At 48.9% G+C, this 16,495-nt stretch overlaps 1 protein-coding gene across 2 annotated transcripts in view; it reads left to right on the top strand.

The window, feature by feature from the left end:
• The first annotated feature begins 5,681 nt into the window (after window positions 1-5,681).
• EIF3D (eukaryotic translation initiation factor 3 subunit D) overlaps window positions 5,682-16,495 on the top strand; it is a 43,321-nt gene continuing 32,507 nt past the window's right edge. Inside the window, exons 1-2 of one of the 2 annotated variants that reach the window (XM_077452264.1) lie at window positions 5,682-5,842; window positions 11,297-11,418. In XM_077452264.1, coding sequence (XP_077308390.1) covers window positions 11,417-11,418 — 2 coding nt within the window. In that variant the 5' untranslated portion in view covers window positions 5,682-5,842; window positions 11,297-11,416. The remainder of the gene's footprint in view (window positions 5,843-11,296; window positions 11,419-16,495) is intronic. The other variant, XM_077452265.1, reaches the window with a different exon arrangement.

Consider the following 16,495-nt stretch of genomic DNA (forward strand, 5'->3'; position numbering starts at 1 on the left):
ACCATGGTGACAGGTTTATGAGGCTCTGCACTCATATGATGTCCCTTAAGATGTACTTACATTGGCAGCTATAACCATACCAAGTCTGATTTACACCTCCCCCACCCCCATTTGGGTCTATTTCTGTAGTGTGAGTGCTTCAACTGTGCCTGGGTACAGTTAAGTGTACTGTGACTCCTTGAAAGAGGTGTCTGGGGCACAGTTTACTTGTAGATCAATACTGTTCGCGTCAGTGTGAGTACAAACTATGCCTGAGCATAGATCCCTGAGTACAGAAACAGAATTACTGTGGTCTGGCTGGCAGAGCTGATGATATAAGCATGCCTGGGAATGCAGATAAGCAGATCAGAAGTGTGAGCACACCCTTCTGGGCTGAAGGACACATCATTTAACCCAGAAGACACCTAATGGTAGAAAGGAGTTACTGCTGGGGACAGTGCAGAAGAGGTGATGAGTAGTGTTGGGTGAGCTCATGCTCGGGCCGAACATTGGCTGTTCGTCCCATTCGTCCAACACCCAAATTTGCATGGTGTTCGGTGGGTATTCACCCCGCCGATTGCCCTGCAATGCATTGCATAATACACAGTGCATTTTGCTCCCTGATTAGCCAAAGCTTTTCCCAATCAAGGCACAGTATAAGCTGGTTGTTAAGGAGCAGGGCTGGGAAGCTGATCGTGGCATCCTTAACAACCGATGAGTCATAAGCTGTCAATGGGTTTCCCGCTGACAGCTAAATAAAAAAAAATTGTTTTTGAAATTGCTGGTTAGAAAGTGAAAGACAAAAATCAGCATGGGGGTCCCATGTTTAAGGTTTTCATACCAGACCCCTATCTGGGCACGCAGCCTGGCTCCTGAATCATACCAGGCCACATGCCCTCAACATGGGGGGGGGGGGGGTAAGTGCTTTGGGGCAGGGAGGCTGCCCAGACCTCCATATCCCTTTTATGGCCAACTACTTGCATATAAGTCTTCAAAATGGGCACTTTTGATTTTTCTTGTTCTGCTCCCACAGACTTCAATGGGGTTCACCGTTCAGGTTCAAATCAGGGGGGTGTTCGGCCCATCTCTAGTGATGAGTACTGCAGCCAGAGCTGCTTTGCTATTTTAAAATAAAGTATAACTAAAGGCTAAACTTTTTTTTCTTTCGTTTTGGATACAGTGGAGAGGGATTAAAACTGTTTTTATTGCTTTATGTGCTCCCCATTAGAGGGATTCATCCTCTCTACTGAAAGTGAAAGAAAGTACCAGAGTAGACAAAGAGGGAAAATCTTTCAATGGGGACATTAGTTCTGGTGACAACCAAGGATTCCCTCACTTTAGTAGCATTTCCTTTCATGTCCAGTTTTGGCTATGGGACAGGAAATCTTCCCAATTGAAGGGGCTATAAACCTCCCTTACAATATCCAAAATTAAAAAAAATATGTGAATTTTCTTCTGCTTTCATCTTTTCAAGACTTGAGCCAAGCAAAACACACATAAATATAAACTTTTGTACATTGATAAAAACTATATATATAACATTCGATAGTAATGGGATCTGTATATGCATAGTGAATATAAACTGCCATCACGTAGCTGAAAAGATAATTGAAAGAGCAAATAATTGTAGGATTATGCTGTTATTCTTGTCTTTATAGGCAAAATGTTGTGCACTTTAATAGCATAACATTACTGAGCACATGGTGATATTTATTCTCAGGCCCCATTCACACCTGCATGTTTTTTTTTTGGCGTGTTTTTCATGTAACAGCGTATGGCAGCTCATTCACTTATGCGTGACCAAAGCACCAAAAGAAGCTCCTGCGCCTTTTCAGGCTGTGAGTTTCACATGTTTTGTCACGTTTGGGGTGCCATTAACAATTAGGCATCATTCCCACCTGCACATCATGTGTTTTTTCAAGGTTCACTTGAACGAGCTGTCTTGTGCACAAACACGCCAAAAGAAGCTCCTGCACCTTTTCAGGCAGTGAGCGCCGTTCGACAGAGCACACATTTCCGAGCTACATTTGGCATGCCATTTACAATAAGGCCGCATTCATACTTTTGCAACACATCGCTTTTTTTTTTTTTTTTTTGCGTGTTTGTCATACAACAGCCCATTCACTTGAATAAGATGCCATATATGAGACAAATGCACCAAAGTAGCTCCTGCACCTTTGTTTCGGCAGTGAGCCAAGCGCGTTTTGCGAGGGACATTTTAGGAATTTTTTTGTGCCACAAAACGAGTGGCTTATACCTGCATTTGGGGTGCCATTACAGCAGATCTCATCATGACTCCCCCTCCTTATTTTTTTCCCCCTTGCTTACCTGAAGGTGGTATCTGCACATTTCAGATACTCGCCCATTCAGCATTCTACCACTAAGATCCACTCTTGACCTGCCCCCGTGCCACCATGTTCTGGACGTAATTGAGAGGCCCTCTGACTCCAGCGGGTGGGTCTCTCCATGACACGCCGATGAGCCAACCCCCTCCACCTTTCATAAATAAAAAACTATGCCTTCGGCGATATGTGACATGCATACACCGGAAGGCACAGCGGGCACTCTGTGTGTCATTTGCCAAGGCAATATGGCACCACAAGCAAAATGGGTGTTCCAGAAAACATGGCCAGAAACACATATTTCTGCCCACCTTCTAGGAAAGCTTAGGTGTGAACGCAGCCTAAGGCCCTATTCAATTCTGTGTGGCATACTAACGCAAGTTCTTTGCATGACAACATAGGACAGCCCATTTACTTGAGTGGCCTGCACTACACCTGCCTAATGAAGCTCCAACACCTTTTCTGGAGATGAGCTTCACATGCTTGTAAAACAACAAAACACACATTTTCTCATGTTTGCAGTACCCAGTGTTGCCAACCGCCCAGTAATTTACGTGCAGCCCGTAAAATTTCAGCCCATTTTTGGGCTGCCCGTAAATGCCCATTAAAAAATATGGCTTGTGGGCCGACAGTGCAACTGCGCATGTGCCGTTCCGAAACCTGCCGGGCTCCGGAAAGCCCGTACAAGCTGGCGCTATTTTAAATGGCAGGCACTCGTTCTTGGTAGTCGGCACCTTGCCACAGCAGAGGACGTCGGTCTCTGCCTGGAACAGAGCGCTGACTGACCATCCAGGGTGAAAGTGTTGTGTACTGATCAGCCTCCCCTATACTGATTCAAGTATGGAGAAGGAGGGAGGACAGCTCCCTGTGAGGGAGTGAGAACACTACCATGTTCACACAGCCTCTGGCCCCCTGTACCATGTCCGTGCAGCCTCTGGCCCCCTCCTGTACCATGTCCGTGCAGCCTCTGGCCCCCTCCTGTACCATGTCCGCGCAGCCTCTGGCCCCCTCCTGTACCATGTCCGCGCAGCCTCTGGCCCCCTCCTGTACCATGTCCGCGCAGCCTCTGGCCCCCTCCTGTACCATGTCCGCGCAGCCTCTGGCCCCCTCCTGTACCATGTCCGCGCAGCCTCTGGCCCCCTCCTGTACCATGTCCGCGCAGCCTCTGGCCCCCTCCTGTACCATGTCCGCGCAGCCTCTGGCCCCCTCCTGTACCATGTCCGCGCAGCCTCTGGCCTCCTCCTGTACCATGTCCGCGCAGCCTCTGGCCCCCTGCACCATGTCCGCGCAGCCTCTGGACCCCTCCTGTACCATGTCCGCGCAGCCTCTGGCCCCCTGCACCATGTCCGCACAGCCTCTAACCCCCTCCTGTACCACGTCCGTACAGCCTCTGCCCCCTCCTGTAACATTTCCATGCAGAATCCGACCCCTTCCTGTACCATGTCCACACAGCCTCTGACCCCTCCTGTACTATGCCCACACAACCTCTGACCCCCTCCTTTACCATGCCCACACAACCTCCAACCACCTCCTGTACCATGTCCACACAACCTCTGACCCCCTCCTGTACCATGTCCACACAACCTCTGACCCCCTCCTGTACCATGTCCACACAACCTCTGACCCCCTCCTGTACCATGTCCACACAACCTCTGACCCCCTCCTGTACCATGTCCACACAACCTCTGACCCCCTCCTGTACCATATCCACACAACCTCTGACCCCCTCCTGTACCATGTCCACACAACCTCTGACCCCCTCCTGTACCATGTCTACACAACCTCTGACCCCCTCCTGTACCATGTCCACACAACCTCTGACCCCCTCCTGTATTATGTCCACATAACCTCTAACCCCCTCCTGTACCTGCCCACACAACCTCTGACCCCCTCCTGTACCATGCCCACACAACCTCTGACCCCCTCCTGTACTATGTCCACATAACCTCTAACCCCCTCCTGTACCTGCCCACACAACCTCTGACCCCCTCCTGTACCATGCCCACACAACCTCTGACCCCCTCCTGTACCATGCCCACACAACCACTGAGCCCCTCCTGTACCATGCCCACACAACCTCTGAGCCCCTCCTGTACCATGTAAGCACAGCTTCGGACCCCCTCCTGTACCATGTGCACACAGCCTCTGACCCCTGCCTGTACAATGCCCACACAACCTCTGACCCCCTCCTGTACCATGCCCACACAACCTCTGACCCCTTCCTGTACCATGCCCACACAACCTCTGACCCCTTCCTGTACCATGCCCACACAACCTCTGAGCCCCTCCTGTACCATGCCCACACAACCTCTGACCCCCTCCTGTACCATGCCCACACAACCTCTGAGCCCCTACTGTACCATGCCCACACAACCTCTGACCCCCTCCTGTACCATGTAAGCACAGCTTCGGACCCCTTCCTGTACCATGTAAGCACAGCCTCTGAGCCCCTCCTGTACCATGTAAGCACAGCTTCAGACCCCCTCCTGTACCATGTGCACACAGCCTCTGACCCCTGCCTGTACAATGCCCACACAACCTCTGACCCCCTCCTGTACCATGCCCACACAACCTCTGACCCCTTCCTGTACCATGCCCACACAACCTCTGAGCCCCTCCTGTACCATGCCCACACAACCTCTGACCCCCTCCTGTACCATGCCCACACAACCTCTGAGCCCCTCCTGTACCATGCCCACACAACCTCTGACCCCCTCCTGTACCATGTAAGCACAGCTTCGGACCCCTTCCTGTACCATGTAAGCACAGCCTCTGAGCCCCTCCTGTACCATGTAAGTGCAGCTTCGGACCCCCTCCTGTACCATGTAAATGGAGAAATATGTTATTTGACTTTTGTTTAACCTAAACACATTGCCAATAGCACTATCAGCATGACTATAGTTTAAATATTGATATTTGTACTGCTCAGCACTGAATACGGCCATTTTAGGTACTTCTTTGCAGTGTCAGTAAATTTCATATAAATTTGCGCCATTTTTAAATTTTGGCGTCCTGCCAGTAAATTTCACTTCCTGGGTCGGCAGCACCATTAAATAATGTTATTGCAAGTACAGAACACCCTTTCATGTATTTCTATGTGTATCCTAGAACGCACCAATGTGAATGGGGCCTCCTAGTTCATTATTGTCTATGGCCGATCTCCTTTACACTTCCACAATCCATGGTTCTCGTCCAGTCCAGGCTCATGAAATACATTGTAACTGATCTCCTTCCACACAATTCTTAGTTGACATCACACCAGCTCCTCCTCCTCACGATCCTCAAACTCGATGGTTTCCTCAGGCCGCTCTAGCATAGAGATACGCTGTCTATAGTTGGCACGTAACGTCGAGCGTAACGCTTTCTCACGACACTCCTGGCACGTTTGCCAATTTTGCGACAGTACTGGCACGTTTGCCGACGTAGAGCGGCCTCTTTCGTCTTCATGTGTAAAGCGCCGGTATCGGGGACCGGCCTAACAAGAATCTACAGCCATCCCGGGCGGAGGACGGCGGGAATAGGTAAAGGCGGCGGAAGGGAATGGTGGGAGAGTCCGGCTTTGTGCTCTGACTGGTTATTAGTGTGATGTGTGTGTTCTGAGGGGAAATAGGGATGACGAGGGGCTAGTCCTCTTCACAGCAGCCATGTTCCTCCGAAGTAACAGATGTGAGATTTGGGGTGGAGGTGTGAGGGAAGGAGGCCGCTCTGTGAGAGGACCAGTCTCGTCTATACGGTGTAGGCCCCATTCTAGGGACAGGACTAGTGATCGGATGGACTGCGTTGTGTCCAGGTGACAAGGACTTGATCCGCTCACTCATTATCTGTATAGGAATTGTGCACTTTAGGGATGAAAGGCCTCACTGCCGGTGAATGTGATTTTATATTCTGTGCTGCTTGTCCTGCACAGGCCGTGTCCTGACAAAATAGGCAACTCGCCAGAAACTCGAACCACGTCACTTCCGCTTTCTTTAATCTCTTCAGCCCTGGAAGATTTGGCTGCTGTATGACCAGGCCATTTTTTGCAATTTGGCACTGTGTTGCTTTAACTGACAATTACGTACCCAAACAAAATTGCTGGTCGGCAAGGGGGTTAAACCATCAGTAATTGCCGATTTGGACAAATTGGTGTTTGGACATAACACTGGCTACCGAATACAGTCCAGTAAAAGAAGACTTTGCTGTTAGCACAGCGGCTAAGAAGGACAAAGTTGTCACCGCCTTGGAAGAGGCCATTTTCTTGGTTAGTTTCGGAGCGGAGTAACAATCTCCACTTATAATAGCGTGCACCAGACTATTTAGTTGCCGGGAAGGGGTGCAACAGATCAAAAAACTAACTGATCGTTCCTCGGATCAGAGTCACAGATCGGATAATTTTTCAGATCAGCAAATGATAATTGAATTTGTAAAAACCTGTGAAAATTCCACCACCATATAGTCCCCACTGTAATATCCACATCATCTCCCCCACTGTAATATTGGCTGGGCATGGAGGGATGGCTGTGACTGCAATTGTCACAGAGCAGCGCTGTGGGCACTACAGATGCAGCCCACAGTGCTGCTGCAATCCGATCTCTTCCCTCCACTGTACAGATCTGTACACAGAGGAGAGAGAGAGGAACCGGCATCATCACGACGCCGGTTTGTTTACAAATGTTTGCTCCGTCATTTGACGCAGTGATCACATTGTAAACGGCCGGCGGGTGCACCAAGATGGCCGCCACTCCGGAACTAGGCCGAAGCCGCGGCCTTTCCTAAGGCTGAGACTGCGGAGCGCTCCGATCGCGGTGTGTGCCGATCCGAACGGGGTGACCGTTCAGATCATGGTTCGGTGACGATCTGTTGCACCCCAAGTTGCCGGCGTTGTGTGCAAACAGCAATTCGTGAGAATAAAAAGCAATTTGCAAAAAATCTGCAATTCATGATGGTTTAAAGAAAACTGAAGTGACGTGGGGTGCTCATTCTGCCAGGTTCGATATTTTGTCGGTACACTGTCCCCCAGCATGCTCCTGTGGTGACCCCTGTGTGTGTGCGCACTCCTGATGTGCAGAGTAGGCTGGATGGGGTGGACAGGCTCAGTGGTGTTCGGTATCATGGGATGTGCAGCCCTGAGGAAGAGGGGAGATGGGCAGAGAGACTTTCAAAGACGTGCAGATTGGGCTCTTAGCTGGAAGTTTGCCACAAAGCCAGAGGCTGCATCGGTGATCACTTGTAAGGCCAGTTCACACGTGAACTCTATGAAAATGCTCACACAATGTAAAGTGTGTGTGTGTGTGTGTGTGTGTGTGTGTGTGTGTGTGTGTGTGTATATATATATATATACACACACACACACACACCAGGAATCTTTGGAAGAAAAGGGGGGGGGGGGGGGGATGCACTGAAAACACCAAGAATACATATGTAAAAAAAAAAACATCCGGGCTGTTTCTGTGTTGTGAACCGGCCCTTTTTTTTTTTTTTTTTCACCTGGTGAGCTGGCTAAAAAGTCTGTTTTTCAACAGAACAAGCTGCTCTGCCAATAGGTGTTTAGACAAACCATTTACTGCTGGCAAGGGTGCTTATACTGATCAGATTTTATTTATTATTTCACCTTAATGCATAGAATGCATTAAGGTGAAAAACCTTGAGGCTTTACAATCCCTATAAAGTGGTTGTACACCCTTTACAACCACTTTTATCTACCCGAAGCCTATATTAAGGCTTACTTGTAGGTGCTCGAAATATCTCCTAAACCTCCACGGTTTAGGAGAGAATTACAAAAAAGCCAAGCGCTGATGACTTTGCAGCCCCCGAAAAGGGAGAGGGGCGATGATGGACGCTCCCTGCTAGTGGGGGCAACGGTGACATTGCGGGCTTCGGTTTCAGGTAAGCGACACATAACGGGCTACATTCATAGTAGCCCATTATGCTTTACCTTTGCAGGGAAATAAAGTGGAAGTAAAACTCACCAGGGTTTGCTTCCTCTTTAATATACCTTAGAGCAGCGGTCCCCAACCTTTTTGGACTGGTTTCGCAGCAGTAAATTTTGCCCGGGGGGCGTGGGCTGGGGTTGGTGGAGGCGTGTCATCAACCCACAGTCTCCCCTTTATATCGGTGTCCACAGTCTCCCTTTACATCACAGCCACCCTTTACATTAATGAAAAGGGAGGGGGGGGGGGCTGTGATGTAAAGGGGACTGCACTGTAAGGCCCCTTTTCAGAACAGGGGGGGCTGTGATGTAAAGGGGACTGATCTGTAAGGCCCCTTTTCAGACAGAGCGGATCCGCCTGCTCAGCGGGGGATCTATCTGCTAAGCAGGTGGATGACGGGTCCTCTATGGGGCGGTCAATTGGAATCGGACTGCATAACCGATTGCCATCTCTTCCACCTCTGAAGCATGGCAAATGTATCCACATTCGTCGGTTTTTAGCAGAGTGGATCGGATGTCGGGTGTCAGCGGACACATGCCTTCCACCCCATAGAGAAAAATGTGTGATCTGATCGGTTTTGCCTGAAAAAATTGTCAGGCGGACCCAATTCGGTCCGCTGTTGTAAAAGGGGGCACTGTGATGGTGTGATATAAAGGGGACTACAGTCCCCTTTATATTACATTGCCAGTAGCAATCACAGCCTCCTCCATCACAATGCCCCTGCAGTCTGCCCCCAATTCCCCCTTTCCTCTTGCAGAGGCTGTGATCAGCCCATGTGTCCTCTCCCGGCTCCCCCACCCGCCTGGCCGATATGTCTTATCTAATCTGCAGCTCCTCCCACTCCATGCCCTGCTGATTAATTGAGCTTGTTGGGCAGGAGGGTGGAAGAACTGGGAGAGGGGACACAGGCATAACCGCACAGTAGGAGGTGAGTGGCAACCGTGGACTGATAGCACTGTGCGGACCGCGATCACTGCTTCTCTCCTGCTGTGTGGCCCGGTCATCAAGAGGCCGTGGCTTAGAGAGTTGTCTAGCAAAATATTAGACCCAGAAGCATACAGAATCCTCAAATGGAGTGCGGTTTTGGTTAAGGTAGTCATTGCCCATGATGACACATAGGTTGAAAAAAGCCACAAGTCCATCTAGTTCCACCAATAAAAAATAAAAACCCATACAATCCCATTTATAGAGACTTCTTCTGCATCTCCCGTTGGAGGGATTCCCTTGCTTTGGTGACAGAGCCACCCGAGAGGGGACTAAAGCCCCATCAGATTTTCTGCTGATTTTTTTTTTTATATTTTGTTTCCTTCAGATTTACCAAAACCATATAATATGAGGTCAAACCTTAGGAGTTTAAATTTGTATGCAATCAGGCAGGCCCTTGCACTATATGGTTTTGGTAAATCTGAAGGAAAAAAATCAGATAGTGTGTATGGGGCTTAAGTGGGTGAAATCTCTCTAACAGAGTGCCAGACAGCAGTAAAATCTTGCATAATCGATTTGCATACGTATGTTTAAAAAACTTAAAGCATGTTTATGTGAGCGTAAATGTTTTATTACAACATACACTCATCTATACCCCGAAGGCGGTAGTAAACCACAGGTGGTTAAAAAAAATAAATCCCAGCAAAGCAATGTTTTATAATGTGCTAGTCTGCGTTGTATACTAGCACATTATGATAGACTTACCTTGGAACGAAGCCCCTCCAGTGCTGCGACCTCCCCCCCCCCAAGTCAGCAGCTACAAATACTGCAGCTGCTGACTTTTAAAATGTGGACACTTACTGTCCAGGGCGGCTGCAATGTCTGCACCCAAAGCCGATCTGTCCCTCGGCTGTCGGGTGCTGCCGCTGCCATCCTCAGTAAGGGAATCTGCTTCACTTCCTGGTTCCCCACTGCTCATGCAAGACTCGTGCTGCACTATCCCACTGGTCCCTGTTGTTTTCTGGGACCCGTGTGTCTACCAGAATACAGTGGGGGGAGGGGGTGAGAGTGGTATAGATACTCGCGGGTGGCACAGGTATCTATGCCCCGAAGTGGGAGCAAAATACCTAGTGTTAGGTATTTGCTCCCCCCCTGAAAGGTGCCAAATGTGACACCGGAGGGGGGGGAGAAACTGGAAAAGCGTAAGTTCAATTTTTGGGTGGAACTCCGCTTTAACTGTAAAGTTAGGAGATCTTCACAGTACCTAGAGGTAAGCCTTGCTATAGGCTTACCACCAGGTACAAGTGGTGTAACAGAGTTTACTACCACTTTTAAAGTGGCTGTAAAGGCAGATTTTATTTTTTTATCTTAATGCATTCTAAAATAAAAAAAAACTTCCGTGTGCAGCCCCCCTAATACTTACCTGGGCCCCATCTCTATCCTGTGCACAAGTGTCTTGGCTGTCTGGGACTCTCTGTCCTGATTGGCTGAGACACAGCAGCGGCACCATTAACTCCCGCTGCTGTCACTCAGTTAACCAATCGTAGTGAGAGAGGGTGGGGCCGATTTGCGGAATGAGTACACGGAGCTACGGCTCAGCTCCGGTGCCCCCATAGCAAGCTGCTTGCTATGGAGGCACTCAGAAGGGAGGAGGGGCCGGGAGTGCCGGTGTCTTGTCTAATAACGTCCTCCATCGGATAGTGTCTGCTGTGTACTGCGCATGTACAGTGATCCAGTGCTAAATAAATGCACTGATCGATGTATAAATGACACTGGCAGGGAAGGGGGTTAACACTAGGGGACAATCAAGGGGTTAACTGTGTTCTGTGTGTGGGGGATGGGCTTACTGAGACAACAAAGATTGTTGTTCCTGATCACTAGGAACAGCATATCTCAGTATTGTCCTGTCAGAATGGAGATCCGCCTTGTTTACATAGGCAGATCCCCATTCTGCCTCTCTGTACCGTGATTGCAGGTGGCCGGCAGACAGAGTCCCCTGAATCGGCGGGCGCACACCCAAATACCACAGTCACAGACCGACATACAGGTGCGTCTGTTTGCGCCGCCTTGCGCAGCACCTTTACTTGCCTATACTCAACATTATCCAGGTCTTTACACATTTCTTTATTTTTTGTCTCACAGGCTTTCTGTCAACAAGTTCCTGAGAAAACCGTAATCCATTACGCCCGTGTGCTGTCGTCCTTCATTCACCCGTGTGCTGTCGTCCTTCATTCACCCGTGTGCAACCATCCTTCATTCACCATGTATGTCAGTTTTTTATTTTTTTTGTCAAAGCTCCTAAACTCAACACCATAAAAGCTTATGTCCATGTACACATAGGCTTCTAGCAGCATTTAGGAGTTGCCATGTTTAGGCGAGGTTAACCTCCTTCTCCTGAATGCGGAAGAATTGCATTCAGGACAGGAACGTTTTGACTGGCGGCCACGGAAAAACACACCGTGCCAAAATCGTAGTTTGCTTTTTCCCACAGCTGCGGTCAGGACAGGCTAGTGTACATGTAGCCTTAAAATTATTCTAAAGCAAAGAAATTGTTTTTATTTTTTTTTAAGTTTTTTTTTTTGTTAGTTTTTTTTATGACGAACATGTTATATTTACCTGCTCTGTACAATGGTTTTGCACAGAGCAACCCTGATCCTTTTCTTTATGTGCGCCCTGGCCCCCCTGAGTCTGTTGCTATGGGGGTGCTTGCTCCTGAGCTGTGCTGTGTCCATTCATACAGAGTATAGCTCAGCCCCACCTCCACTCTTTCCTCGCTTACTGGCTGTTATTGATCGGAGCTAATGGCTGCTGTGTGAGCCAATGAGGAGAAAGCGAACCGGGATAGCTGCTGGTCTCATGCATATTATATTGCTGGATCGAGACAGGACTTTGGTAAATATAAGGTGGAGCTGCAGTTTATTTTCCTTAATGCATAAAGAAGTTGTAAAGGCAGAAGTTTTTTTTATTTTTTTTATCCTAATGCATTCTGTGTATTAAGATAAAAAGCCTTCTGTGTGCAACAGCTGCCGCAGCCCCCCCCCCCCCTCCTAATACCTGCCTGAGCCCCATCTCTGTCCAGTGCTGTCCACGATTGTCTCAGCCTTCTGAGATTCTCCCTCCTGATTGCCTGAGACACAGCAGCGATGCCATTGGTTGCTGTCAATCAGGAGAGAGGGGGCAGGCTGCAGCTCTGTGTCTGATTGGACACACGGAGCTGTGACTCTGCTCTGGTGCACCCACAGAAAGCTGCTTGCGGGGGGAACCACTGCGTGACCCCAGAGGAGGTGGTTTGTGGCCACTCTGTGCATAAAGAACTGCACAGTGTCGGTAAGTATGACATTTGTTACTAAAAATCAAGGGTTTACACGACCCCTTTAGTTGTGACTAAGCTCCAGGGGCAGAGTAAACTGCATCGGGGGCTTAGCCTGGTCAGAGTCCAGGCTGAGGTTGCCACTTCATTCATTACAGCAGGACATCATAGATGTGCGACTTCCAGGGGCCACCCTTCCTTCCTTGAACCTTTGCAGGAGCCGGGATGGGCTCCACAACCTGTCCTCACGCTGGCAGCAGATGCACTGTCTACATACCCCTTCCCTATTGAGCCTGAGCGACACACACACACTTTTGCTAGGTGACAGAAAAGTGGAGTCGGTGGCACGCAACATGTTTACCATACTAGTTTGGCATTGCGACTGGTCCTTGCCACTGCCCTGGTGTCCCAGACTTTAACTGAATGGGCAAATCTGTTTTGCCATGGTCTGGGTATTGAGCAGGTTCCCCTTGCTACGTTGAGTTAGCGGATCAGTTGGTACAGGGTCTGCAATTTGTGTGTGATTCTTCTCTGGGTGAAGCTCTCTTTCCATGATCAAACCTCCAAGAAGGCTCTCAGTGATTTGCCCTTTCAAGGTGATCACTTGCTTGGGGCTACCCTGGATGACATCATTAAGAGTCTCACCGGGGGGGGGGGGGGGGGGCTGTACTTTCCTTCCAGTCTGGGAAAGGACAGGAGCCTCGTTGACGATGTGGCCCTTCCTTCTCAGCACACAGTTTTTTTGTTTTGTTTTTCATCCATCAGGGCTTTCTTGGTGAACGACAAAATGGGTTCACAAAGTAATTCTGTACCGTTATGATAGTTTAATTCTTTCCTTCTAATGTACATCTGTCTGGATTGGCTGCAAGCTCTTTTTGGGGCAGTGGAGGACCTGTTGCTTCAGGGAGTGATGGTTCCAGTATCTGAACAGTTTCAAGGTTTTTATTCAAACCTGTTTATGGTGCCAAAAAAGGGGCGCAAGCTCTGTCCGATTCGGGACCTCAAGGCCTGAACTGTTTTGTGCATCCCTATGTCAGGGGGATTTCTTAGCCTCTATCAACATCAAAAATGCTTACTTGCACATTCCAATATGTGCCGGACACCAGGGTTTCCTCTGCTTTGCTGTGGGGGAGGAGCACTATCAGTCCATGGCGTTACCCTTTGGTCTTGCCTCCGCTCCTGGGTCTTCACAAAAGTGTTGACCCCGGTCTTGGCTTTGCTACGTCAGCAGGGGATAGCTGTGCTGGGCTACTTGGACGACCTCCTCTTGTGAGCAGAGTCCTCATCTGCATTGACGGACAATGTAGAGATCACAAACCAGAACGTTGGCTTCTGAACTTCCTGAAGTCTGCCTTGATGCCGTCCAGGAAATTGGATTATCTGGGTTTGACTCTGGATTCTGCTCTGGCCAGAGTGTCCAGAGAAAAAACAAATGCTGACAGTTGCATTCTGCGATCCCACCTGTTGCTAACCCACAGGTGTTCTTCTCTCTGGACTTGCATGTGATTGCTGGGCCTGATGGTGTCTACCTTCGAAGGCGGTCCTGTTTGCACAGTTCCATGCAAGGTTCCTTCAGAGGGAGATCCTGGTAAAATGGGACAAGTGTCCAAAGTCTCTGGACAATCAGATTTGTCTGAGCTGGGAAACCAGGGGTTCCCTGGTCTGGTGGCTTCGTTCTCTGAACCTTTGGCAGTGCAAGTCTTTCCTCCCCTTGTATTGGACAGTGGATGTAGGATGCCAGCCTGTCGCTGATGTCCGGACCGCTGATGTCCATTGGAGGCTGCCTCTCGGGGTCGGTCGACCTTCCATTCTGCTTTAAATGTTGTCATGTCTAGCCTAAAGTCGCCACTGGGGACACACACACACACCCCCCCCCTTCCTTCCTTCAGGCTAGAGACCATAGGGCAGTCGGCGGTATGCTGCACCACCGCCATTATGGTGGCTCTTAATCGGCTCTCCTCCGCCCCAGCATTCCCTCCATGTGCGATCCGATCAGGATCAGAGCCCCTGGCTCACACGAGAAAAGCGGTCTCGTATTTTTTTTAAAAAAAAAGGGGGGGGTCAAAGGATGGGCGGGCGGAGCATTAGCGCGTCGCCGGCGTGGTTAGCGCCTACAACGCAGGCTATACACGGCTATTTTTTATTTATTTTTTTGCAGGTGCACATAGCTCAAGGAGGGACACAGAGCAGACGGGGGCATGTGAGTGTGGGTGATACAGGCAACATTTACTTCAGACTGAGCCTTGATAGCAGCGGCAGTTGCTCGACTATTTTGCTGAGCAGTGGGTTCATTTCTGGTAGTACCTCTGCATTTGTGCTTGGCACTATGGGCAGAAGGGGAGGTACAAATACCCCGAGAAATAGGGGCTCAAAGGGATCTCCCTCAGGCTCTGAGGGCCCCCCCCACAGCACCATCTCCCCCTGAAGGACCCAGGGAGGCTAGTTGGTCACAGTGCAACTGCTTCTGGCATTTCAGCCACTGTATATATATATATATTACTCGGGAGGTTTTTTTTCCTCAACCATAAGTGGAAATATTATTGGCCTTAATCGCATCTTATCAAAGTGGAAGAAAACGCTTTAGGTCTCCGTCTACCACCCAGGACCCTCAAACAGAGAAACTCCTGGGAAAGGGGAGATGAATCCCCCTCAGAGGACTGAGGTGAGACTGAGAATTCCTCTCCTGAGGAATCAAGTGAGGAGGGACCCTCTTCAGCTTCACAGGCTGTGAAATTGTTGGTGCAATCTGTTGAAATGGTCTGCACCACATTTAAGTTATCCGTACCTGAGTTGGTTGAAAAAAAAAAAACCCACATCCTGTTTGGGTTCACTGAAGCCTCCTCAACCTGCGCATGCTTTTCCTGTTAATTTCTTGCTGGAAAAGCTTATTTATTCTGAGTGGAATAACCCAGATAAACTATTTTTTTTTTTCGCCCAGCCCTAGTTGGTGCATATGCGTAGTCTTATGGTTGAAAAATTGGTCAGCTGAATCGCCATGTAAGAATTCTCGCTGGATTTCCCTTTCATGGTGCAAAGCTGTTCGGAGAGGATTTGGACAATTATATCCAAAGGATCTCTAGTGGGCAAAGTACCATCTTGCCAGTTAAGAAAGGGAGTAAACGTCCCTCTCTTAAACGTGCTCTGTCCCCAGTGCCAGGAGTATCAGCCTCCAGGCAGTCGCGACGGCCTCCTCCATTGGGTTCAAGAACTAAATTTCAGAGTCAACCCCACAATAACTCTAGGTTACAAACTAGAGTTCCGAGAATTTCCCTCTCAGATCAAATGTTAGTTTATTATAGAGTCTGGAAGGCATATGTCTCCTGGTGTGAATCCAGCGGTTGGCATCCCAGAAAATGTCATAGGTAGAATCCTTGACTTTTTTTGCAAATGGGTTAGGAAATGATGCTGGGCTTGAGTACCATCGAGGGCCAGATTTCGGCCTCATCAATATTATTTCAACGTCCGCTTGCTTCACATTCTTTGGTCCGAAGCTTTATACAGGGGGTAACGTCCCTTAATCCTCTGGTTAGGGCGCCCCTAAACCCCATGGGACTTGAATTTTTGGTTCTGTCAATTTTACAGAAACGACCATTTGAACCGATGGGTCAAACTCCCTTTGTCTTGTTGACGAAGTAAATTTTTCTGGTAGCCATCTCTTCTGCTAGAAGAGTATCAGAATTAGCAGCTCTTTCCTGTAAAGAGCCTTATTTAATTTATTCACAAGGATAGAGTGGTTTTAAGCCCTCATCCTAGCTTTCTACCGAAAGTGGTTTCAGGTTTTCATCTAAACCAAGATATTGTTCTGCCTTCCTTCTTTCCAGATCCCTGTTCTACGGAAGAAAGGCCACTACATTCTTTGTATGTAGTAAGAGCAGTCAAAGACTATCTGGAAGCAACAGCTCAGACTCGTAAAACTGATGTTTTGTTTGTGTTGCCAGAAGGTCCTAATAGAGGACAGGCAGCGTCAAAATCTACCATTGCTAAATGGATTTGACAAGTTGTTATTCAAGCTTATGGTGTGAACCAGAAGG

Source organism: Lithobates pipiens, unplaced genomic scaffold (genome assembly GCF_037356315.1).
Source record: "Lithobates pipiens isolate NorthernLeopardFrog02 unplaced genomic scaffold, aLitPip1_a1.2 Scaffold_23, whole genome shotgun sequence".
Lineage (NCBI taxonomy): Eukaryota > Metazoa > Chordata > Amphibia > Anura > Ranidae > Lithobates > Lithobates pipiens.